This window comes from Protopterus annectens, chromosome 13.part0 (assembly GCF_019279795.1).
Source record: "Protopterus annectens isolate FY-2018-M chromosome 13.part0, PAN1.0, whole genome shotgun sequence".
NCBI classification, from domain to species: Eukaryota; Metazoa; Chordata; order Ceratodontiformes; family Protopteridae; genus Protopterus; species Protopterus annectens.
The window spans coordinates 548,416,586-548,442,344 of NC_056747.1; the positions used below are offsets into that span (position 1 = coordinate 548,416,586).

The 25,759-nt window shown below is 42.1% G+C and overlaps 1 protein-coding gene across 2 annotated transcripts in view; it reads right to left on the reverse strand.

Moving 5' to 3' along the window:
- The window catches only part of MYBBP1A (MYB binding protein 1a), a 1,224,315-nt gene that overhangs the window by 663,860 nt on the left and 534,696 nt on the right, over window positions 1-25,759 (reverse strand). For both annotated transcript variants that reach the window (XM_044054196.1, XM_044054197.1), the window contains one exon: window positions 2,648-2,802. In XM_044054196.1, the coding sequence (XP_043910131.1) occupies window positions 2,648-2,802 (155 nt within the window). The remainder of the gene's footprint in view (window positions 1-2,647; window positions 2,803-25,759) is intronic.

The following is a 25,759-nucleotide window of genomic DNA, read 5'->3' on the forward strand; positions in this document are numbered from 1 at the left end:
TCAGAGGTCCAGCCAAAGACAAAAGGCCTGTGGCTGACCAACCTGTAGACAACTGCATGTTGGGTGCTGTCACTGACTCCCCAAATGATGTTAACATACTACAAGATGGTCTTCACAGCAACAAATGACTGCTGCCAAAGTCATTGCCTTAAGTTAAATGCAAAAAAAAAGTATTTTCATACCATTCAGCAAATACATGGTCCCTACTGATTACCACATCAACTGTAAGCCCCTAAGAACACAACCTGTGGTGAGATACGTAGGTACACAGGTTGACAACAACCTCACATCTGGCCATCATGTAGCGGCAGTGATCAGAAAAGCCTTTTACTTGGTTCATCTCATAAGTAAAGGGATTGCATCCAGAAAAAAAGGTGGTTATTACCCATCTGTTCTACTCCCTCATTAGGCCAATAATTGAGTACAATGCCCAGTTTGATATGTACCACTCCAAACACCTGCACCAACAGGAAAGGCCACAGAAATGCCTGACAAAGAGAATCCATGGCCTCTAACACCTGTCCTATGTGGACAGGCTCAAATCACTATCACTCTACTTGGTATCATACAGACTGCTCAGAGATGATCTGTGTCTCACCTACAAAACAATCTCTGACCCTGCTCTACTAGAGATGCTCTATATCTGTAAGTCTAACTCCTCACACCTTACCCAATCGAAAAGCCTAAATCTAATATGTGACATTAACAAAACCTGATGGAGTGACAGGTTTGTCTCCCAGAGGCTGCCCCATCTCTGGAACAGACTCCCCATACATATCAAGCAAAGTACGTCGCTGACCCTCTTCAAGCGCAAATTTGATGAGTGGATGGGAAACCACACATTTGCCCCAGGGGTTCCACCCGTGTCTCTCATTGACAGGGGCGACAGGTGCTCACTGAGATTTCTTTTTTGGGGATAAACTCTTGGCTTGGCTTGTAAGAGCCCCAGGGCCATTAGCCTAGTAATCTCCTATGAACCTATAAATACTGTACAATAACTATAGGAATCGATCAGAGCAGTTTAGAAAAGATTGGGAGATAAGCAATTCACAACAAAACAATGGGAAGAAATATGTATGCCTCCCAAATATGGAAAGTTTAGAAGAGTTAGGATTTTGGCTTGGAAGTATATGCATAGGTATTTTTATACCTCAAGCAGACTCCAAAGAATTTTTCCTCAGGTGAATGGTAAATGTAGTGTGATGGGGAAGAAAGAGATAATTGGGGACATATGTTTTGGGAGTGCAATGAGTTGGCAGATTTTAAAAGTTCCCTAGAGTATACTCTGTCAGAAATACTGGGTGAACAAATGGGTTTAACTAAGGAAAGGATTTTTTTGAGTTGGGATACATTACCTGAACTGCCTAGACACAGTAAGGCCTTGTCAACTTTAATTCTGGTGGCTGCCAAAAAAGTGATCAATAGAAAATGGAAATCAAAGTCTAAACCAACCGTATTTGAAGTACTGAATGTCGTAACAGAAATAAAAGAAAGGAAAGTGGGATCTGTGTGTGTGTAGGGGGGGGGGATTACATAGAAAAATGAAAATTGTGTAGAACACTTGCAAAATAATGTTTTGGAGTAGAAGTGAGGTTTAAGGGAAGCAAGGGTTGAACAATTTATGTAATGTTGGATTGATAATTGTATAAAAAAATATAAGTGATGTATAATGTTTGCAACTGTGAACACGTTAACAAAGCTTGTTTTCAATTTATATAAAATGCATGTCTGCCTATCTCTTTAGTGATAATTCAATAAAGGTGTTTAAAAAAAAAAGAATTTTAAGCTGTGACATACATCCTAAGCAGAGGATATTACAAAAGGATTACTTTAAAACATCCTATTAACCTTAAGTTTCCTATATAATGCCATGAAAAGAATGGCAACCAAAAATCTAAGCCACATAAAATCAGACAAACACAAAATAAGATTTGCAAATTGACTGAGCCAAAAGAAAGAACCAAATTAAATACTATTTCACACAGAGCATTATATTCCTCCATGCTGTCATGCTGGCTAGGTTTAAAACCATTTACAGACTAAACAGATACATCAGCTTAAAAATGGCTTTCAACTAATCCACTGCAAAAGAACTGCAGAAAAAATGACATTATTTCAACAAAAAAGTAGGTATGCAAAAGCACTGTTTTTTTTTTTTGGTCTGACACAGTAAGATGAATTAAGCTGGAATACCCCTTACAGCATTTAAGTGCATTCTTTACAGTACCAGGCACTGCAGGCCAACCAACTGATGCTTGCAGGGTTGGCCACATACAATGCCAGAAAAATTCTGAGCCAGCTGGATATGTTCAAAGTAGGGTTTACACATTTTAAGCTTAACCTGAGATACTTTAATATGAATATAACTTCAGCATTTTTCTCTAGTCGATCATTTATTTTTCAAATACCATTTAATGTTATGCTCCTTTAACCTTTTTTGGCCCGTTTAGATTTCTAACTGCACAATATATCCCATTAATATTACCCCTTTCACTCTTCCTTTCCATCACATACCTGCTAGAATTATTCATTTATAATTTCAAAATAACACTCAAAAGTGAAAAAAAAATGCAATGACACTGACAATACCAGCACCCTTGCCAGAAAGAAAAAAAGTTATAGATTTTAGGTGTCTGAGAATACTTACGTCAAGAATGAGATGCAAGGCCTTCTCTGTAACATTAGAACAGATTTGTTTAAAGACACTCGTGCAGGCCTGACGGATAAATTTACTCTGCTGTGAAAGCAGAGAGAGCAGGATTTCAACAACTACCTCTATCCACTCTGGTTCCTCTTCATCATCTGTAGAAACAAAACCAGGAAAACATTAAATACTGCTAACTATCAAAATAATCCTGTGTAGCTCAAAAAATTTGTTTTTCAAATTTGCGGAAGCATGTGGGAGCAAAAGTATTTTAAAATGAACAAAGCAATCACTCAGAGAAAGGACAGTAACACAGTTATGTAAACCTTGCATACTGGAAGATGAAATGCTTTGTACTTCAAATTACCTGGGCAATGTCAATACAACACAGTCACAATACAAGGGGAAACTATAACAGGGATGCAGCCACCGAAGTCTACACACAACTCAGAAAAAGCAAAGGGAATGAATAATAACTCAGATCATCTAACAGAAAATTAAAAAAAAAACAAGTATAAACAATGTACAGTCAGGCAACAAGTTTCACTCACAGAGGCATGTTCTAAAAGCCTTCAAGAGTCAGCAAATAGATAAGATGGTTAAGGTTCGAATGAAGCCAGTGTTAAGATTATGTAAACAAGATGAAATGGTGCCAGTAAAAGTCTACTGCAATATCAGAAAGTAGCAAAAAAATTCTAAACTCTGTGCCAGAATTGGCATCAGTTAATAAAACATCCCATTCTGAGAGAGCAATACATGTCCTGGAACTTTCCAATGAGGCTAGTACTGTATAAAAAATATCAAGTGACCACAATATGATTACTGAACAAAATGTTCATAGCTTCTAATTACAGCAAAGGTACAAATTATCACAAAGGAGGAGAGTCTAGAACATGAGGAGAGCTGACTATTACAAAGAGAGGGCTATTTAACACAGTGTTCTTAAGGTTCCCTAGGCAAAGAAAGAACAGCAAGAGCAAACAGTAAAGTAATATTAACAAGAAATAACAGAAAGGAAAATTAGAGAGTCAGTACCTTTAAAAATAACACAGAAAAGGTGGAGGGCATGTTAGATACAGATATAGTACCCAGGCAGCCTGCAGCGGTAGTGTAGAAAGTAAAGCCCTGACTATGGCCCAGATGACCCAAGTTTGAATATGGGCTCAGGTGTTTGACTGTGTAGGCAAGGAGGATGGCCATACCCATCCTGGTGGTGGGCATGCATGTTTGGACATATTCACAGATGATTTTCAGCGGTGGCCAGGGGATATGCAGTGGATGTTGTCAGTGGGAGGGGAGCATGACTATGGCAGAGTTGAACGAGAAGGCATTAACAACATGCTAGCATAGTCCACTGCAAACCTTTCCCTGGGATTGGATGGATACAAAGGGTGAAAGGTCCACAGGTGAAAATGCTCTCTGGCAGCATATGATACCCATGAAGCCTTAGTTTCCTCACCAGCACCAAACACAGGTCACAGCTAATCTGACGGGGAATAATTCATATTTGATAGACCAGTGGATGAAGAGAGATTTCAGGGAGCAGTTGATGGTCAGTTGTGGGGAGTCAAAACATGCTACAAAAAAACAGAAGGGTGGAGATTCAGGCAGAATGAAGAAATTAAAAGGGAACACGGAGCATAGCAGATGAACAAACCAGACTGACTCAGTGCCTAAGTAGTAGTACTATCTAATGCAAGGAGCCTAGTTAAGAAAATGTGAAACTACAAGTCAGTGATGCATAAAGAGAGGGTAGACACTACTTAACATAAGAGGAACCATGAGACAGTTAGAAGAGATGGAACATGGAGATGCCCATCTACACGCTGTTCAGGAATGACAGCAGAAGGAAGAAGATGAAGGTGGAGTAGTACAAAAGGAGGAGGAATACCAGTCCATGACAAGAGGGCAGGGTCAGAACTTGCGGATCAGTGCTTTAGTAGTAGGCACAGAGAAGGTGCAAATGCTGGTGGATTCATGCAGTAAACTGCCTCACAGACACAACCAATGGAAGAGGATGAAAAGCTTGAGGAGAGAATAGAGGAGTAAAAGAGGAGGAACAGGATGACAAGTTGAGGGAAAGAGGACTATTCAAGGACAGAGATTCTGAGCTCCACGAAAGGGAAAGATTAGGACTTGACATAAGTCTTGGATCATATGAGGTGTGTAAAACAGTGTAGGGCAGCACCAGACATAAGAAAACTCTAGATATGTACCTAACCAAGATGAATGGAGTTAAGGATGTCCAGGTGAAGTTATCATCAACCAAAAGAGATCTGGCTTAGAACAAGGAAATGGTGTAGACAGAAAGAAAAGATGATGATGACAACGATGATGACGATGATGCAGGATTTTAGGACAGTGGATTAAGATTAAAATAGAGGCAAGATTATAGACATATTAGGGAACTGGGGACAAACTAATGGTGAAAACAAGCTACCATAATAGGTCAGGGACACAGTACTCAGGGCTATGTAGAAGGGCTAGAGAAAAAAATGAGAAGGCTAATGTGGCTACACAAAAAGGTAAGGCTAGTAACAGCAAAGGACAGGGCCATATGAGAGGTAGAGTGAAGGGGTAGGAAGGTGGAAGAGATAAGCAGAAGGCAACAAAGGAGATGACAGAAGGAAATGTACACTTTGGAAAAGAACTGTAAGGTGGACTAAAGAATGAAAACAAAGGAGAAAGGAAGGAAGGTGAGGGACAGATATGACCCGGAAGAGCAAAGATGGACAACTAAATCTGAGGTTGCAGTATATCAGAAGGACAGAATAATTGTCTAAACTACTACAGTGCAGTTCCCACAAAATGGGTTCAAAGACAGCACCTGGTAAACCGGCTAATGTTAGCAAGGCTCTCTCTATTTCTTAGGACACTGTTCCCTGCTTACCCATCATACAGATTCATAGGCATGTACTAGACTAATGACCACTAGGGCCTTTTTAAGCTTAGCCATGCATCCCAAATCTCTGAAAAGTCTTGGTAACCTTAATAAGTGTAAGCAGGGGCTTCAGAGATGAAACATTTACAAGCAGAGCCCGGGGAGATCAGCCATTTACAGGCTGCCTGTGCCTATTCGAGAGACAGATACTAAACCAGGGATGAATTTCCTATACCCCATCCAATTGTCCAAGTTATACTTGAATTGGGTTAGAGAGGAACTCTGTTTCACACGGATGGGGAGCCTGTTCCAGAGAAGGGGTAGTCTTTGGTATACATACCTGTCTCTTCAGTGGGTCCTATTTATATCACAGGAAAGGTTTAAGTCATTAGAATGGTACTTATGCTGCTGTCTGTTTTGTGGATATGCAAGAGGTCTATCAAGGTGGGGTCGGACAATGCCCTGTATGCCAGGCACAGATTTCCCCTCAACAGCCTGCAGGAGACAGAATGCATGGACAGAGCTTTAAGACAGTCTGCATATTACATATTATTTACACCCTGTATTCTTTTAGTGTGGAATCTCCATGGACGTTCTAACTGTTGGAGGTGCCTGGTTAGGTACATACCAAAGGGGGCATTGTGATCTTCCTTTATTACATCCAGTTATTGTACGCTCTTTACCAGAGCTCCATTTCCTCTCTGATCAGCAAGAACTAAAAACAGAAGACTGAAGTCCTTCAAACAGGCATGCCTTTTTATCTGCACCACTGAGTGAACCTTGTTGGGGGGGTAGGCCTGGCAATGAACTACTGAAGAAACCTTGGCTTAATGCATATTACATGTAATGTTTGAAAAACCCTGCACTTCAGTTTAATTTGGTCAGTAAACAATGAAAGAAATTGTACTTGCAACTCTAATCTTCATGGAGAAGGAAGGACGCCAAAAAAATTATGGTGAATTTTTACAAGTACACTGGGGGGGGGGTGTCAAAAGGAGGAAAACTCAACTGGTCCAAACTGAAGTGCATGTCAGGCTGAGACAGGTGCACTGACTGCTGCCGTTAATTGGAGGTATTCTTAAAAGGGCATGAAAAAGAAGTTATGTACCTACCATAACGTTCCACGTTAGTTGTCTTCATCTCGCCTTCTTTCTTGCTTGTTGGGATCGGAGCCAATCCTCGGCTCCGACTCGGCCATCTTCTATAGCTCGAGATCTGTTTACTGGCTCGAGGCTACCCCTTATCCCATGATGCCTAGCGCTAGCTACCCAGATCTTGTTTGAAATAGCTAAACCCAGCAGTAGCTATAGAATGAAACCCCTCCAAACAGAGGGTTAAACCTACCTGTCATAATCTCTAAGTCAGTAGAGGAAACAAACCAGAGAACACTCAGCCAGTGAAACCTGAACTCCTCTCGGTCCAATAGGTCAGGGGGATGGAGGGGGAAGCAAGAAAGAAGGCGAGATGAAGACAACTAACATGGAACGTTATGGTAGGTACATAACTTCTTTATGTTAAGTTGTCTACCTCGCCTTCGTTTCTTGCTTGTTGGGACAGCGTCCCTAGCACCTACGATCCTGGGTGGCTCATTGGAACAGACTCTTCAAAACAGTGGAATCAAAGTTAGCTCTACTCCTGGAGACCATGTCTAACTTGTAATGAGAAATAAAGGTATGAGGATTTGCCCACGTGGCAGCAGCACAGATAGAGTCCATGGGCAACCTAGACTGGAAGGCTACAGAGGTGGCCAAAGCCCTAGTAGAATGATCTTTTGGTTTGATAGACAACTCTTTGTTTCTTAGTTGATAGATGAAGGTAATAATGTGAGACAACCACCTGGACAGGGTCACTTTGGAAACTGGAAGACCCTGTTTGCCCCTAGCATAGGAAAGGAAAAGTTGGTCTGACTTTCTTATATCCTTCGTTCTATGCAGGTAAAAATGCAATTGTCTATGAACATCCAAAAGTTGTAATTTGTATTCTGCCTTGTTGGTGTGGTTAAAAAACACAGGAAGGTCTATAGATTGGTTTAGATTATTTTCTGAGCAGACTTTCGGGAGGAAGGAGGGATTAGTTCTCAGAGCAACCCTGTCCTTATGAAAAACTAAGTACGGAGGATGAACACTTGGTGCCTGAAGTTCCGAGACATGTCTGGCTGAGGTAATACCTACCAGAAAGAGAGTTTTCCAAGATTGAAACTTAATGGAGCAGGATGCTGCTGGTTCAAAAGGGGGCATGATCAAGGAGGTTAGTACCAAATTAATGTCCCAAGGAGGAGGGGGATCTCTCACTGGAGGCCTAAGGAGAGTAGTCCCTCTGAGGAAGGCTTTACACAGCTTATGAGACATAACGTTTAGATTAGAAAACCCAACATGAAAGTTAGAGATGGCCGCTAGTTGAACCCTGATTGTGGCAGAAGCGGACCCAGAATGAAAAAAGCTCTGTTAGGAACTCCAAGATTTCATGAATTGAGGCTGAAAAGGGATCTATGTTCCTAGCCTCTGCCCAACAAGAGAAATGTTTCCATTTGCTAGCATAAGTCTTCCTAGTAGCGGATTTGTGAGAGGAAACAATAATCTCACGCATGGCCGGGGAAATGCTGGGAAGCCTGGCTAGGGTTGAAATTGGATCAACCGAGCTGTGAGCTAGAGTTTTTGGAGGGATTGATGCAGCTCTCCTGATTGATGAATCAGCAGGTCTGGAATAGGATCCAGAGTCCAGGGTTGCTCAAAGAGGTAACGGTGCAGGAACGGAAACCATATCTGTCGAGGCCAGTAGGGGGCAATGAGGATCATTTTGCATCCCAACGCAATAGCTTTCTGTATGACTTTGGGTATAAGAGGGAATGGCGGGAAGGCATAAAGAAGTCCCTGAGGCCAATCGTGGACTAGAGCGTCTCTGGGAGGGTGACCAGGAAGCGGTAAAAGGGAGAAATAGTTGCTGCATTTGCTGTTGAAGGGGGTGGCAAACAGATCGCAGCAAGGCGAAGGAACCTCCTGGAGCACCTGTCCATTTTGATGTGATAGTACGCATCCTGAAGATCTATTGAGCACATCCAATTGTCTTGACCCAAAAATGTAGAATGGACTGTAGCGTGACCATCCGAAACCTTGTTCTTTGAACAGACTTGTTTAGTCTGCTGAGATCCAATACTGGTCTCCAGTCCCCTGTCTTTTTTGGTACTAAAAAGAACCTTGAGTAAGTTACGGATCCATGTTGGTCTGCTGGGACTTCCTGGATGACTCTCTTTCTAGCAGTCTTGAAACTTCTATGACTGCTTGGGCCCTCAGATTGGGTGGAGCATTTGGAAGGGATTTGCTTGACGGGGGTTGAAAGAAGGGAATTATGTAGCTTCCAGATATGATTGAGTGTACCCATTTGTCTCGCGTTAGGTTTTGCCAGGCTTTTGGGTACAGTGAAAGTCTTCCCCCGACTGCCTCTAGAGGCGGGCAACCCTTCAGGGATGCTGGAAGGGCTTGTCAGAGAAGGATTCTCTGCTGCCCTGGTTCTGCAGACCCCCTCTGCCCAGAGGGCGTCGTCTGTTGCTGTTGTTTCCTCCTCTGCTCCTGGAGGAAAAATCACTACATGTGTCAGGCGAGGCTCCCTGGGATTTCCAAAACCACATTTTACCACTCTTCTGACTCTTGGGATATGGTCTGGAAGGAGTGGAAAAATGGACTGCCACAGCAGAGAGAGTCTTGCCTTCCTGTTCAGTCCTAGTCAGATTGTCTTTCACCTGTGGTCCAAAAAGAAAGGAACCGTCAAAGGGAGTGTTGGTGAATGACTCTCTAAAGGGTTCCGCAAAATTACACAGCCGCATCCATGCATGTCTCCTGAGGGCAATGCCTGTACCTGCAGCTCTACTCGCACCATCGGCCGCATAGGAAATGAGCCTCATGAAGGAGTTGACTACCGAATTAAGGGTCGCCAATTGAGAAGCCACTTTAGCTTGAACGCCTTCAGCTGATGGGTCATGGAGGGAATCTCCGAGCTCTTTCAGGAGACCCCACTGAAGTCTGGTAAAATGGCATAAGTAATTCAGTGACCTCATGGAAAAGGTCGCTGAAGCAAATATTCGCTTCCCGTATCTATCCATGGTCCTAGACTTCTTGTTAGGAGGAAGGACAGAAGAAGAAGTTTCCGCTAACTCCTTTTTAGTGGCTGCTGCTACCACCATGGCATCTATGGGAACACCCTTAGTAAGGAACTGTTTATCAGGGGTGCAGTGATAAACTTGTCGGGCCTCCTCGGGGTTGGTTCCACTGTATCCGGGGCTGACCAAGCCCTTCGAGCCACCACTGACATTAGTGGATCGAAAGGCAAAGACACCCAGGAGGTGGAAGGTCGGGAACCGAACGCATACAGGAATACAGATTCGTCCTCGGTAGGAGGCTAGGGCATTCCAGTTCCCCATCTGCTTAAGCATTTCTAGGATGTCCGAAAAGAAAACCTCTTCAGAGGGGGATCTTGGGGACCCTTCCGATTCATCCAAATCCGTATCCAAAGTGACAGACTCGGGGGAGTCAATGTGCTTCCTCTTGCACTTCCGCTTCCAAGGGGGCTCCTCTGAATGATCATGGGAGGCCTCGGAAGAAGAGGAAACACCCAATGGGGTGCTCTGGAGCGCCGGTTCCCCACGCTTGGGGTCTGGAGGAGGGGCAGAGGTTGACGCAGGCACTACAGGGGACGGAGCCAGTGGGGTCGAAAGTGGAGCTGACTCAGAGGCCAATACACTCCTCATAACATCGAAGGAGTCCCTGCCACGATGCAGAGAAGGCTCTGGTTCAAAGGAAACTGGAATCCTCCTCCGCACCGAGGGAGACGGCTCAGAGGCCGATGTAGGAGCCGAGCTCACCTGCACCGACGCTCCGAGAGGGTGAATGGGGTCGGACAAGGGTCCGATGCCACTCACCCCCTCGGAGCCGACGAGGGAGTCTCGGTGCCCAGATCAGACAATGGAACCGAAGGAGAAATAGTTATCTGTGCCGATGGTTCCACGATTCGAACCCCAACAAACTCCGGCTCCGAGCTCAATGGATACGGAAGAGGAACATCGATGGAAGCGGATGGAGCTGACACCTGTTGTGGAGGGCTGGACAACATTTTGGCCAGTGTCTGCGACTTCAACAACCTACTGACCACTCTCTCCACGTCGTGATCCGAGAGCCTAGAAGACCGAGAAGAGTGGGAGGATCTATGACTGCGGTCACTCTGCAACAGGGGAGACCAAGGAGCCGAATGTATAGACTCTAGAGAAGGGGACCTCGACCTCTTGTGAGTCCGCGATGGCTCCAAAGGTACTGGTGGAGCCGATGAGGAGGCAGTCTCCTCGGTTCCAGCCAGAACGGAAGTAGTAGGTAAGACTTGGGCCAATGATGGCTCCGAGCTGGGAGCCGACAATTTGGTCGGTTAAGGAGATTTCACAGGCTGAGCCTTGACCGGTGAATCCTGGGGCTTAAGAAGACGCCTCAAAATAAGCTTATTTTTGCGCTCCTGCAGAACTCTTGGGCTAAATGCATGGCATACAGAACAAGAGTCCTGCAGGTGCACTGCGCCTAAGCAATAGACACAAGAAGTGTACCCATCTGTCAGAGACATTTTCTGGCAGCATGAGTCACACTTCTTGAATCCAGACACCTGATTCTTTAGACATATCCACAACTAGAAGATACTACACTAAATTGTTTTGGCCAAAAGGCCGAACAGCAAAAAACTAACAGACACTAACCACAAAAAACACAGTATACTACAGTTAAAGATAGTTTTTTTTTTTTTTTAAACTAGGAAGCCTCTAACTTAAACGGTTACCTAACAATCAGAAAAAAGAAAAGTTTAAACTAAAACGCTACCTACAAAAGGGATAGAGGGAGGGGGAGAACTCTCTAATTTAAATGAGTTCTAAGGGAAAACTACAAATACACTAAACTACAACAAACTAGTTAGAGACTATTATATTAAACAATAAACTACCAGAAAAAACCCTAATCTGACAGAAAAAGTAGTTCAATAAAACTTATACGAGCCTGAGCCAGTAACAACGAACCTCGCAGCTGAAGCGGCAAACAAGATCTGGGTAGCTAGCGCTAGGCATCATGGGATAAGGAGTAGCCTCGAGCCAGTAAACAGCTCTCGAGCTATAGAAGATGGCCGAGTCGGAGCCGAGGCTCAGCTCCGATCCCAACAAGCAAGAAACAAAGGCGAGATAGACAACTTATTATCTGTGGTTACCCCATTCTTCTTTCTACCAGTGCATGTATGGTAAAAACCTGCCTCAGAGCAAGACAAAGTTAAGCAGGACAAAGTCCAATTCACAGAAAAAAAATTCCATACTCTACATGCAATCCAAATGAAAGTTTTCCATATGGCACCCTATAAAAAAAAGGAAATCTGATAGTCTGCTTATTAAGCTAGATGGCATGAAAGCCACCTTCAAACAAAGTCTAGCTATGGCAATAAATATATTCAGATGTAGAAGGTCTCTGATAACTCACCTGAAGTGAAAAGTTCAGTCTAACAGAAGTGACTGGTGACTAGGGAGGAGATAATATCACCAGCTTCAACAGTTGAAGACACCAGATATCTTGGCTAAAAGAAAGCCAGAAAGAGCCATTCTAAGAATTTCAAGCTGTGCCTTGCATAGTACTTTTGAACAACAACTTAAGAGAAAATATAAATGAATATTTATTTGCAAAACAAAGCAGCTAAGGAGAAATTATAAAGATGGGTTCAGCGTGCAGAGATGTAAACATTTGGAATAATCTACGATACAGAAAGTTCAAATTCTGGGAATCCCAGAACTGGAAGACACCCCAAATTACTTCACTTATTTCCTCATCTTATTTCCACTTGCTTTGATCTGCTAAAAAGAACATTCAGCCCTGGAACATGTCAAGTAATCAATAAATGATAGACTCATATTCACCAAATGAACATTGCAGGTGGGGGGAGAGCAATGAGGAGGCCTTCTACAAGGAGGAAACTTGAATTTTCTTCTTATGATAAAAGTTTAGCAAATTTCAGAATTTTTTTTCTAGCTCCTTAGCTCACATACGTAGACCTCCAGCAAGAACATGCTCTGCTGTCACACTCTGCACCATGCTGCTTGGGAGTTGTCATAATGGTTAAGATGTTTACCTCACAGACATAAGGTACAGGATTTGATTCTCTCACCTAGTCACTAATCTAGTTATTGGCTATGCAAGTACCAGTTTTCAGAATGATTGCCTTGTAGTTACCTATGAAGCTTATGTACAAGGATGGATCTTACCTCTCTGCTCAACTCCTATGCACTCAGCCAGCACAATCTGAAAAGTAGAGAAACAGAAAATAATACTACGTAATTTTCTGACTTTGGGGGAAAATTTGCCCAATTATGTTGGCTGGCTAGACAGTTTGCCAGGAAACAGAGGTTGGTAAAAGGATAATAAATTGCTGCAGAAAGCTAGCACACGTGTTTAACTTTGAGGGAATTTGATCCCAAGGAGGAAAGATGTAAGTGGCCATGGCAGGAATGATCTACAGGAAGGCCAAAAACATAATGCATCACAAGGTCTTGTTCTGAAGTACTAAGATGCCAAAGTAGGTTCAACTCCTAGAATTATAATCCACTGTCCAAGCAATAATGCTTGGTGAAGTGGCCTTTGCAGCAGCATTTTTCAATGATTAACAAAATGACTACAAAAGGTAATATAGTTAGCAGTTCATTTTGAAAGGGTTCACTTAGTCATCTTTCTACCTGAAGCAAAGATGACAAAAAATGTCCTGCCTTCCAGAATTCACGGACTTTCTTCAGGTAAATCCTGAGCTAGTAGCAGTCTACAAGTATAAAGGCTCTCTTATCCCTGGATTGTACACTCAGAGAGAGAACAAAGGGATTAAAATACTATTTTGAAAGAAACCACCATACTGGGGGGGAAAAACATTTTTCATAACGCTCGATATATGTTATGTTAAATTATCAGAATCACTCTACATGCTTCTTACATTTCAATTTCTTGTACCCCAAACTAGTAGTCTTATGGACAGTCTTGTGGACAGGATTTTGTTTTTCAGTCTTTTTATTCTGTTTCCACATTTCTGTTTGTCTCATTATAAATGTGGTGTCCCTTCTCTCAATTTAATTATACAGGTAATGATGTGAATTACCGGCTTCTCAGACAGCCTCTGAAAGCAGTATCACTGCCTTTTTTAATTCAATTAAATATGTGTTAAACTGCAACCATCATTGGAAAAAAATCTTTCATGGTTGGTCTAGATGTTTTTCATTACGAAACAAGTGATCAGAAGAGTTCTGTCAAGTCTTCAAAGCTAGAGTCCTTAAAGTCTAGAAACTCACCGACACTCTTTCTTAGGCTTGAAATTTGTCTCCCCAGTCTAGCAGATCTACACATTTCTTTTTTCCATGACTGTTAGTTGTCCCTTCAAAGAGATATCAAGGCTAATGAAAGCTGCTTGACTTTTGTTTTCATTCTGGCCTTAATTTTATACAGTTTTGTGGAGAAAAACAATACTGGACTGGCAAATGACATATGTCAGTCTTTACCAGTTTGTCTGTGTATGCTGCTGTGTCCTTGTTATTAAAGTAAAGATTTCCCCAGCAATTAACTCTCTGGAAAAAAAATACTACAATAAACTTTCAGTTAACCGAAACGCAAGCAACTGGCACTCTCAAGCAACCAGCAAAAAAAAAAAAAAAAAAATTGAAGAAATACAGTACAATTTTCATGTGTTGCACTTAGTTTTCCTCCTGCAGAAACATACCTTGTTTTTAGAGTTTTAAAAAAAGGAAGACAGGAATAAATTTCCTCCCTCCCCAACCTGAGAATAAGTCAAACCAAACAAATAGTATATGATACAGTATTAATCAGGCCTGTTTTTAATAGTAACTCTCAAGCAACCAGAAACTACATTTATCCAGCATCTAGCAATTCTCATGGGTGCCGGTTAACTGAGAGTTTACTATATTCTATTTTGTTAGCATATCTTTTTTAGCACTTTACTGATTTGGCAAGGTGTGGGTGGTAGCCAAAAATGAAAAATTACAGTCTGACCTGTGCTTGACTGTGCCAGATATGGAAAAATGTGGACATCTTGGTTTAAGCAACTAAACACTGGGAAAGTACATTAAAAAATTGGATGCAGTGGACAAAAAATTATGAAAGGAGGTAAAAAAAAGTGTCTGCACCCTCATCTGAATCTCGGGCACTGCCTTCAGTCTTTGTAGATGAGGGATATGCAGACAAGCATCTTTTATATCAAGTCTAACCAAAAGTACATTTGGAAAAAGGACTCGAGCATGCAATTAGGGTCATCTTGGATAAATGTAGGATTGGCCTCCAAGGGTCATCTTTTGTACAATGGAAAGCCTAAAGTAACTTTACCCTGCTCCTCTTGGAAACTCCTCTCCATAGCACCACACTGCAGGGCCTGGGTCAAAATGGACTGCACCACCTCCAACTGATTGGGTACAGAGGAGGCATCCATCTGAGGGACAGAAGCTTTAAAATATGCTTTGTAACCTTATTTACCCCTATACATATTCATCTGGTTTTAGGTTGAACCAATTTGCTTTGAATAAGAAATGCCTCCTCACTGGGATACAAGGTGGAAGTGGGGGAAGTAAGGACAGAAGGGAGCAGGATGGGAGGGGAATACAGGAGCATATTCAGTACAATCATCTCAGATATAAGATGGAAAGAACTAAGGATATAAAAAAGCAGGTTAGGGGAGGGATATTGGAAGTATATTCAGTACTACCAACCCCCAAGATGACTTACTTTCCCCTCCTGTACTGCTCAACCTCTTGCTCCAACACATTTCCAGGAAGTTTTATTTTTTTGAAAATAACTGTTCCGTTTGAACAGTTCTGCATCAGGTTGTTTTCTGTAAAAGGCCACAACTCTGTAGGTAGTTCCTACTGTATTTTGGAGGAGTTGAAACAAATTTAAGACAAAGTTCCTTCTTCCCTTTCAATTCCTTACACACTTTCTGTGAATGGTATCCAATGATTTATTCAGCAGTTGTCCCTTACTACCGCCTTGAAGGGACTGAATGATAAACCAAGCACACCTGCCTCTAGCTGCCCCCATTGTTGCATGTCTGTATGCTTCCACTGTTCGACTGTATCATGCCCACATCTGAATGCAAATCCTTATACTGTGCGATGGACAGCTAAATGGTTGTCACACAGAACCCATGTGGTTAGAGTAACAGGTTTCACTTCTAAAAGCAAAACAGTTATCAGCGGTGCACCACAGGGCTCGGTTTGGGTCCTCTCCTACTTGGCATATATTTCTCAATTCTTCAGGCCAGCACTTCTGGTCTATGGTTAACTAAGTTTGCAGATTACTGCAAAATGAGTGTCATTTGATCTTCACCTGACTTATGATTACTCCAACACAGCTTAGACTATGTTAACTGGTACAAGGACAATGGTCTCAAATTAAATGTAAAAAATGTAGCACCGTTCATTTTGGTAGACAACAGAGTTTCACTTACCACAGATGAGATACAGCCCTCTAGGATCTCGTTAATCTTGCTTATAATTCATTATCGATTGATTATGCTTCCACAGTAGTTCAAAAAGCCTTATGCCTGGTCCATCCAATTTCCAAAGGCATCTTCACAAGATCCAAAAAGGTCTCGATTCTCCTTTATTCATATCTTATCAGACCCGATATTGAATATAATGCACTTTTTGGCATGTGTTTATCTAAACAAATCACACAACTTGAGACACCGCAGAGACTCATAACTTAAAAGATCAGTGGCCTCAAAAATCTTAGATATCAAGAGACTGGTAGCCCCTTCTGTGTACTCAGACGCTGACATACTTCTTCTTGGGAATCTATGTCAAGCGTTTTGTGCTGTGAAAGATCCAACCCTATTTGATCTCCTAGTACTTCGCAAAACTAATGGTACATCAAATACTCGGTTAAAGGAACTAAACAGTCATTAGCAGATAAATATGACATGTTGGTGTAATAGATTCATATCCCAGCATATCCCTCACCTCGGGAACAAACTTTCACTACATGACAAGCAGAGTAGCACCCTTGCCACCATCAAGATAAACCTGATAACTGGATAAGCAGCCTCAAATTGTCTCGCGGTCTACTTTGTTTTGTCCTCCTTGAGGCTAGAGGGAATTCTGAACAGGGTTTTTAGCTAGGCTTGAAATGGTCTGCAGACTGATTGCCTAGTACCTACCTATGAACCTACACTAAACAGTATGCTTTCATATCCTAAAGGATTTCTGGCTTAGCTAACCAATCCTGTTTTTCAGTGCCTAATCAGGGATGTCTCCTGTCATGTCTCCTTTCTATTTGAGAATATCACCCTGATACTTAACTAGGTGCATTTGACAAATGATCTTAAAGGCTGAGGTGGATGAGGTACAAAACATTTTTCCAAAAAGGTCAAATACTCTTCCCTCCTCATCAAAAGAGAGCATGATTAGCCAGTACCAAGACACAGAGGGATAAAGCCCTGACTATGACCCAGGCAAACAGGGCTGGATTAATGGATCAGGTGTCTGATACTCTGGTAAGGAGGGAGGAGTGTGCCCAACCAAGACTTATGTGGTTGCCCTGGCATTCCCTACTTCTATCCCATGTAGAGGTGGGGGACACAGAGGAGACATTGTCCAAAGAGGGGGAAGGGTAGAAGACACTGACTTAGCTGCTACTGAGTTGGTGCTACATGCTATTATGTCCCTACTGCATGCCAGCCCCTCAGCCATTACACATGAGTTTTATGGAGAGAAAAGGTGTAGGATATCAGTAAAAAAATCCCCATGGCAGCAATGTGATATGGTCCCAGAATGCCTCAATCTCCTCTTCATCACAACGATAACTGGAGTTCGTCTGGGGGAGGGGAGAGTAGACCCATCAAAGGAGAAGTGGTACTGAAATCTACTGATGGGCAGTTGCACGGGAGGAAAAAAGTAACCTAAACAGAAAATTATTAGGAAGCATGCTGAGTTCGTGGTGCCAGTTTGAACCACTTGCAACATTCTAGGGATACCACTCACAGGTCAGTTACTGCAATTTTAAACATGTATTTACAGATGGCCTGCACTCAGTAAAATCCATCCAGCATTTTGGGGGATAGAGGTAATGATTAGATTTCCAAGGATACAATCCTGAAAGGCACTTTTAAAGGCATGGAATATCAGAGTGGGACAGTTACAGACCTTGGTTCCTCTTTGTACAAGAGGTTGATAAATCTTTTATAAAAGTCCAAAATATTATCCGAATTCCATTTAAAATACTCCCTCGTGACATTAAGTATTTCTCCAAAGGAAACGTCTGCTGGAGAGCCTAATGCTATGGTTTCTTCAGCACCAGATTCATAGCTCAACTGGCAACGACTGTGCCAAAAATACGAGATCTTCCTCATCCAGGTCCAAGGAATACTGGGGAATATTTCCTTCTTTCACTGTACTGTAAGAACTGCTTCCACCCGATTTTATTCAATGCAACCCCATATTCCTCTGCAAATTTTCTATACTGAAAGACGGAAGAAACGGGGGCAAACTGTGACAGGGTTGGCTCTTCCGTCCCTCTGAAGTTGGTCTTTAAAAGCTAAAAGTAAAGGGAAGACCCCCAACCAAGGAAAGCATTTACCAAGAAACCTGGATAACTTGTGGGTTTCTCGAGCCTCTCACACTGAAATAGTGGGAATATCATGTTGCAAGATCCCCCATGATGGCTTGCACAAAAAATGTAAAGGACACATTTCCATTAGAGACACCTGGAAACTGATGTCCAGCCTTGACGTTGCAATCACTCCATGAAGGTCTGGCTGGTATGGGCTAAAGTCTCACTGTCTGCATCCAAAGGGTACAAGACATGCAGGAAACAAATGAAACAAGCAAAGGGAGCCCAGGTAGATAAGATAAGGGTCTATATTATATCATCGAACGCTTAAAAAAGCGTACGATGAATAATTGAACCCATGTAAGTGAACGCTTACAATCTCGAAAGCTCAGAGCAGCGATTTTAATCACTTTTCAAAATAAATAAATAAATTGGAATAATACATTAATGTGGGGGGCTTCACCCCCACACCCCCCAATGTGAGGGGCTGTGCCCCCAAAACTACAGTGCTGAAAATGTCAAAGTAACGGAAGAGGCCAAGCAAATGTTTTCCCTGGGAAAGAATTCACTTAAAAGCCGCTTCGCTATTTTGCCTTTTCATTGTTTTAGGTTTGACCAAGACGCGTTCCATATAATGTGTCTTCGGTCATCTAATAGGAACCCACAAGATAATGCCTCACTAGATCAGAAGTCCGGAGGCCTCATTAGAACTAGTGGGTTCACTATGGCCTCTCCCTCCCTCCCTGCAGGTTCTTTGACCAAGAACTGTTTTTAATTTTCCATTTCTTAACTCCCCCAATTCCTTCTTATGAATTACTTTTGTGCACTGTCTACATTCCTTCTTAGAATTTTTTTTTTTTCTGACTACTTGTGCAATCACTTGTCATGCTTAAGAAAGGCCTCCAAATTACTTTTTTTCTTGTTAAATACAGTGTGAAGTTTGCAGATATAGCTCTGGTGATTTTCCCCAGACAAAAAGGCAGTGCAAGTGGTAGCCTTTGGTTATATAACTTGCCTTCCACAAGCTGTTGGTACAGTTTTCTGGGGACATCCTAGATCTTGGAAAACAAAATTACAAATACTACAATTTTCTGGGAGCAACCTAGATCTTGGAAAACAAAATTCCAAATAATATTACAAATTCAAATGAAATTAATAAGTCTAAATCAGGCATGATAGACTTCTTCATTTTTCGGGTTTGGAGCTGGCTCATCCGTCATGATCTGATGATGCTCTCAGCTCCGGAATCTAGAATTAAGATCAAGGGACAAGCGGAGCTGCAAGGGACATGCGGGAGCGGTCTGTTTGAATAATGGGACTGCCCGCCCGCTGGATTTAAGCTCAACGGACTTTTACACCATAAAACTGCAGAGTTTTCCAGGCAGAATGAGAGAAGCTGCACAGCCTTTTGAAGTTTTCTTTAAGGTAACAAATGTGTGTGTGTGTGTGTGTGTGTATGTGTGTGTGTGTGTTTGCGATCGGAGAGAAGGAGAGAGTGGTGAATACAGGTTTGAAAAGTGAAGAGTGTGTGTGTGTGGAAAGTGAGTGAATCCGGGTTTGAGAAGAAAAAGCGATCCAGATTTGAAAGGTAAAGTATGTGTGTGTGTGTATGCGATCGGAGAAAGTGAGTGAATGCAGGTTTGAAAGGTGAAGTGTGTGTGTGTATGAGAGAGAAAGGTTTGAAAGGGTGTGTGTGTGTGTGTGTGTAGGTGTGTGTGTGTGTGTGTGTGTGTGTGTCTGGGTGTGTGTGTGTGTGTGTGAGCGACTGCACAGAGAAGAAAGTGAATGCAGGCTTGAAATGTGAAGTGTGTGTGTGTGTGTGTGTGTGCAGAGAAGAGAGGAGTGATGAATGTGTTTGAAAGGTGAAGTGTGTGTGTGTGGCGATCGGAGAGAGAAAGTGTGTGTGTGTGTGTGTGTGTGTGTGTGTATGCGATCGTGGAGGAAATTAGTGAATGCAGATTTGAAAGGTGAAGAGTGTGTGTGTGTGTGTGTGTGTGTGTGTGTGTGTGTGTGTGTGTGTGTGTGTGTGTGTGTGTCTGCTTCATTCATTATCTATTCTCTTTATATCCTTCAAAAAAAAAAATGATCTGACTGCTTAAAATAAGTAAAATGTGCATTCTCTCACATCACTAGGCACTCCATTGAATATTTGTACTTTTTGTGTTCCCAACAGTTGGGTTGTCACACTGAACTGCACTATAGTTTGGTTGCTTTGCTTGCTTAATATTCATCACAGACTCAGCCTCCCATTCTTTATCAGCCCCTTCCCACAAGAAATGTCTTTCTTTCAACTTTGGACATTTCCTTCCTGCTCATGTTGGTTCTTTAAAGTATACTACTGTAGTTTTCCTTTAATTTGTACAACTGCATTGTACACAAGTCCAGATGCAAATGTACATTAAATGCACAGACCCCAAATCTGTCCCCTGACAGCTATAGTTATACAGCATGTTTATGAAAAGTTCTCCAGGCATGTCTAGTGTAATGCAGTTCAAATAAAGTGAAATATGCTGTACATTTATGAGATTTAATTTTTTTTTTTTATTTATGTGGTTATGGATTCCTTTTCTGTCACAGCAATGGAACAGCATATGATGAGAAATCATGTCCTGTTTATTAAAGTGAATGTCATGGATTTCTGTAGTGAGATTGAAGAAGAGGGAGGAAGCAAATACCTTAATTTGAATTATTGCATTTTTATATAACCCATTAAACAATCAAGATGGTCATTTATTTGATTTTCAGTGTTTAAAGATTCATTTCGAAGTCAGAGATTTTATTGTAATGCTTTTCTTCATTTCATTGGAAATGAAAGCACATGTTTTCTCCATATCCCAAGATGTGTATTTTTCCCCCAATGAGGTGATGTTTTCAAAGCATGCCATCTATCTGCTCTCCTGTTCCGGCCCCTTTGTCAAATGTTAGAACTCAATGTGGCCCACGAATCAAAAAGTTTGCCCACCCCTGGTCTAAATCAATAAACAGGTTCCTAAACTGTGTCCTTGGCATTCTCTAGAAGTCACCTTCAAAAGATTAATAGGCAGGCAAACAAATGACCAACTGCTTCTTGTCACAAAAAGATAAATAAATAAAAATGACATGAGCTTTTATCCCTTTTGACTGTACATTAACTGTACATCAGGCCAAAATCCTTGGGCTAGGGAAAAAATTGAGCTCCACTCTGGGTACATTCAAAAAACTTTGGAAGTCATATCAGAGGGAAAACAGGAGAAGGAAGTTATTAGTACATACATGCCCCTCTAATCCAGCTATAAATACACCGAGATGGTCTGCAAAGGGTGCACTACCACAAACATTAGCCCTGGGATTTTTGGGTGCAGGCAATAAAGGAAGGCAAACGCAAATGTAAACCCAGTGTAGAGGGCTTCCTAAACTAAGAAGCGTTATAAAACAGGTACCACATTTCTCCTTTGACAAGTTACCCCTGAAGTACAAACTCAGTTTCTTAAGTATGCCTGTGACCCAGGTGTCAGACCAGACATATTATGTTAAATGCAGCACTCTAGGCTATACTGACAAGATTACCAAGTATAAACTTGCAAACTCAACCCAGGACAACAGGAGTAAGATGAAAATACACATCCCTCTGCCACAGGCTAAAGGATAAATGCTGCAATCTACAAATGTAAAATACTAAGTACAATCGACAAGTAAAATGCTGTATAAATGTTAGTTGGAAAATATGACACAGAAAGTTGCATCCAGTGGGCATCTGCTACACATACAACAAAAGATATCAAAAAATACTAACGAGTGCAGTGCTTGGTTGCATTCCCATGTACTAAAAGGAAAAGAAAAAAAACTTAACATTTCACTTGAAGTCTTTAGAAACCATCTGAATGACAGACTACACATACTGCTAAATCCTCACAAATCATCAAAAAAACAGGAGCAATTCTAAAATGGAGGTGTCCTTCACATAACTGAGTTATTACTCCATAAGTGAATAAGGTATGTTTGCCAAAAGAGCTGTATTTTTAACTAAACATACTAAGGTCCTAATTAAACATGCATTCATTGTCACAAAAAAACTCAGTGCAACCTATTGTTTTAAGTGAAGTTTGTTTTCTATAAACAATATGTTTTTTTTTACTTAATTTACTTTTGTGATGCCATTTTTTGCCAAATCAACTTGGTGGATGGTATGGGGGGTGCAGGATTTGATGGTGATACACAGCAGTGGCTGGAACTGGCTCCCATGGCACATGTTTTCAAAGCAATGTTAGTAGAAAACCAATCAGTGTGGCACGTGTGTGTGTGTGTGTGAGAGAGTGTGTGTGTGTGTGTGTGTGTGTGTGTGTGTGTGTGTGTGAGAGAGTGTGTGTGTGTGTGTGTGTGTGTGTGTGTGTGAGAGAGAGAGAGAGAGAGAGAGAGAGAGAGACAGAGAGAGTGTGTGTGTGTGTGTGTGTGTGTGTGTGTGTGTGTGTGTGTGTGTGTGTGTGTGTGTGTGTGTGTGTGTGTGTGAGTTCAAACCCTGAATGGATCACTGCATGCCATGTGCTCCTCGTAAAGAAAGCAGGGTAGGACAAAGAAAATAATAAAGTAATCAAAAAGAAAGATGGAGTAAATTGGATGAAGTGGTGATGACTGTACCCAAGGATGAGAGAGTGGTGACTGGAGCAGATTTAAATGGGCATGTTGGTGAAAGGAACAGTGGGGATGAGGAAGTGATGGGTAGGTATGGTGTTAAACAAAGGAATGCAGAAGGTCAGATGGTAGTGGATTTTGCGAAAAGGATGGATATGGCTGTGGTGAATACGTATTTTAACAAGAGGGAGGAGCATAGGGTGACATACAAGAGTGGAGGAAGATGCACACAGGTGGATTATATCTTATGTAGGAGGGGCAGTTTGAAGGAGATTGGAGACTGTAAAGTGGTGGCAGGGGAAAGTGTAGTTAGGCAGCATAGGATGATGGTTTGTAGGATGACGTTGGTGATCAAGAAGGAGAGGAGGAGTGTGAGGGCAGCACCAAGGATCAAATGGTGGAAACTGAAAAAGGGTAATTGTGAGGTGGAGTTCAGGGATCTGTTAAAACAGGCACTGGGTGGTAGTGAAGAGTTACCAAATAGCTGGGTAACTACAGCAGAGCTAGTAAGGGAGACTGCTAGAAAGGTACTTGGTATCACATCGGGAGAGAGGAAGGATGACAAGGAGACATGGTGGTGGAATGAGGAAGTACAGAAGAGTACACAGGCAAAGAGGTTGGCAAAGAAGAAGCGGGATTGTCAGAGAGATGACGAAAGTAGACAGGACTATAAGGAGATGAGGTGCATGGCAAAGAGAGAGGTGGCGAAGGCTAAGGATAAGGCATATGAAGAGTTGTATGAAAAATTGGACACTAAGGAAGGAGAAAAGGACCTGTACCGATTGGCTAGACAGAGGGACTGAGCTAGGAAAGATGTGCAACAGATAAAGGTGATAAAGGATAATGAGGGAAACATACTCACAAGCAAGGAGAGTGTGTTGAGGAGATGGAAAAAGTACTTTGACGGGTTGATGAATGAATAGAATGAGAGGGAGAGAAGGTTGGATGATGTAGGGATAGTGAATCATGAAGTACAATGGATTAGCAAGGAGGAAGTAAGGATAGCTATGAAGAGAATGAAGAATGGAAAGGCTGTTGGCCCAGATGACATACCTGTGGAAGCATGGAGGTGTTTGCGTGAAATGGCAGTGGAGTTTTTAACCAGATTGTTTAATGAAATCTTGGAAAGTGAGAGGATGTCTGAGGAATGGAGAAAGTGTTTTGGTACCAATTTTTAAGAATAAGGGTGATGTGCAGAGCTGTAGTAACTAAAGAGGGATTAAATTGATCAGTCACAGCATGAAGTTATGGGAAAGAGTAGTGGAAGCTAGGTTAAGAAGGGATGTGATGATTAGTGAACAGCAGTATGGTTTCATGCTGGGAAAGAGCACTACAGATGCAATGTTTGCTCTGAGAGTGTTGATGGAGAAGTACAGAGAATGTCAGAAGGAGTTGCATTGTGTTTTTGTAGACTTGGAGAAAGCATATGACAGGGTGCCTAGAGAGGAGTTGTGGTATTGTATGAGGACGTCAGGAGTGTCAGAGAAGTATGTAAGAGTGGTACAGGATATGTACGAGGGTAGTGTGACAGCGGTGAGGTCTGTGGTGGGAGTGACGGATGCATTTAAGGTGGAGGTGGGGTTACATCAAGGATCAGCTCTGAGCCCTTTCTTATTTGCAATGGTGATGGACAGGTTGACAGACGAGATCAGACAGGAGTCCCCATGGACTATGATGTTTGCAGATGACATTGTGATCTGTAGTGAGAGTAGGGAACAGGTGGAGGAGACCCTGGAGAGATGGAGATATGCTCTAGAGAGAAGAGGAATGAAGGTCAGCAGGACTAAGACAGAATACATGTGTGTGAATGAGAGGGAGGATAGAGGAATAGTGAGGATGCAAGGAGTAGAGGTGGCAATGGTGGATGAGTTTAAATACTTGGGGTCAGTAGTTCAGAGTACGGTGAGTGTGGAAGAGAGGTGAAGAAGAAAGTAAAGGCAGGATGGAATGGGTGGAGAAGAGTGTCAGGAGTGATTTGTGACAGACGAGTACCTGTAAGAGTGAAAGGGAAGGTCTACAAAAGGGTAGTGAGACCAGCTATGTTATATGGGTTGGAGACAGTAGCATTGACAAAAAGGCAGGCGTTTGAGCTGGATGTGGCAGAGTTAAAGATGTTAAGATTTGCACTGGGTGTGACGAGGGTGGACAGGATTAGGAATAAGTATATTAGAGGGTCAGCCCAGGTTGGAAGGTTTGGAGACAAAGCCAGAGAGGCTGCTGAGGAGGGATGCTGAGTATACTGGGAAAAAGATGCTAAGGATGAAGCTACCAGGTAACAGTAGAAGAGGAAGGCCTAAGATAAGATTTATGGATGTGGTGAGAGAGGACATGCAGGTGGTTGGTGTGACAGTGCAAGATGCAAAGGACAGGAAGAAATCGAAACAGGTGATCTGCTGTGGCAACCCGTAACGGGAACAGCCGAAAGAAGAAGAAGAAGAATCAAAAAGAAAGATGAGCCATCAGGATGATGGCAGAGCCCCAATCTACTCACCCACATCCATACTACTCAACTCTCCATATTTTAGCAGAAATATACAGATTTTTGCCTCACATTTTTGATCTGTTCCTCAAAAAATGTGTGGTTTTCTCAAAACAATCATGGAGGGTTACAGTCACTAAATAACAGCAAACATTTGAGTTTCAGACTTCATGCCCTTAATAAACTGTATGCTAATGCAATACCCATTAGTCTATCAATGATTTTAAGTTTAGAAAAAGCAATATTTAAAAAAAAAATCACTATTTTGGGGCATTTGTCCAGAATGCTTGTACTAAGAGGTTGAGAGGTATGACTCCATCCCGCCAGCGATGATTACCTCTACCTAGGATGGGAGGAATAAAAGAGTCATTAAGGAGGGAAAAGGGTTAGATCACTGGCAATAAGGATCCACAAAATGATATTTTTAAAACATGTGATCACTAGTATGATCCTGTTTGAGGTTTTTGGAAACTGGAGTAGTAGAAGCAACTTATCAATCAATCAATAAATGAATAAGTCATCTGTTACTGCAGGCTGGTTTGCTAAAA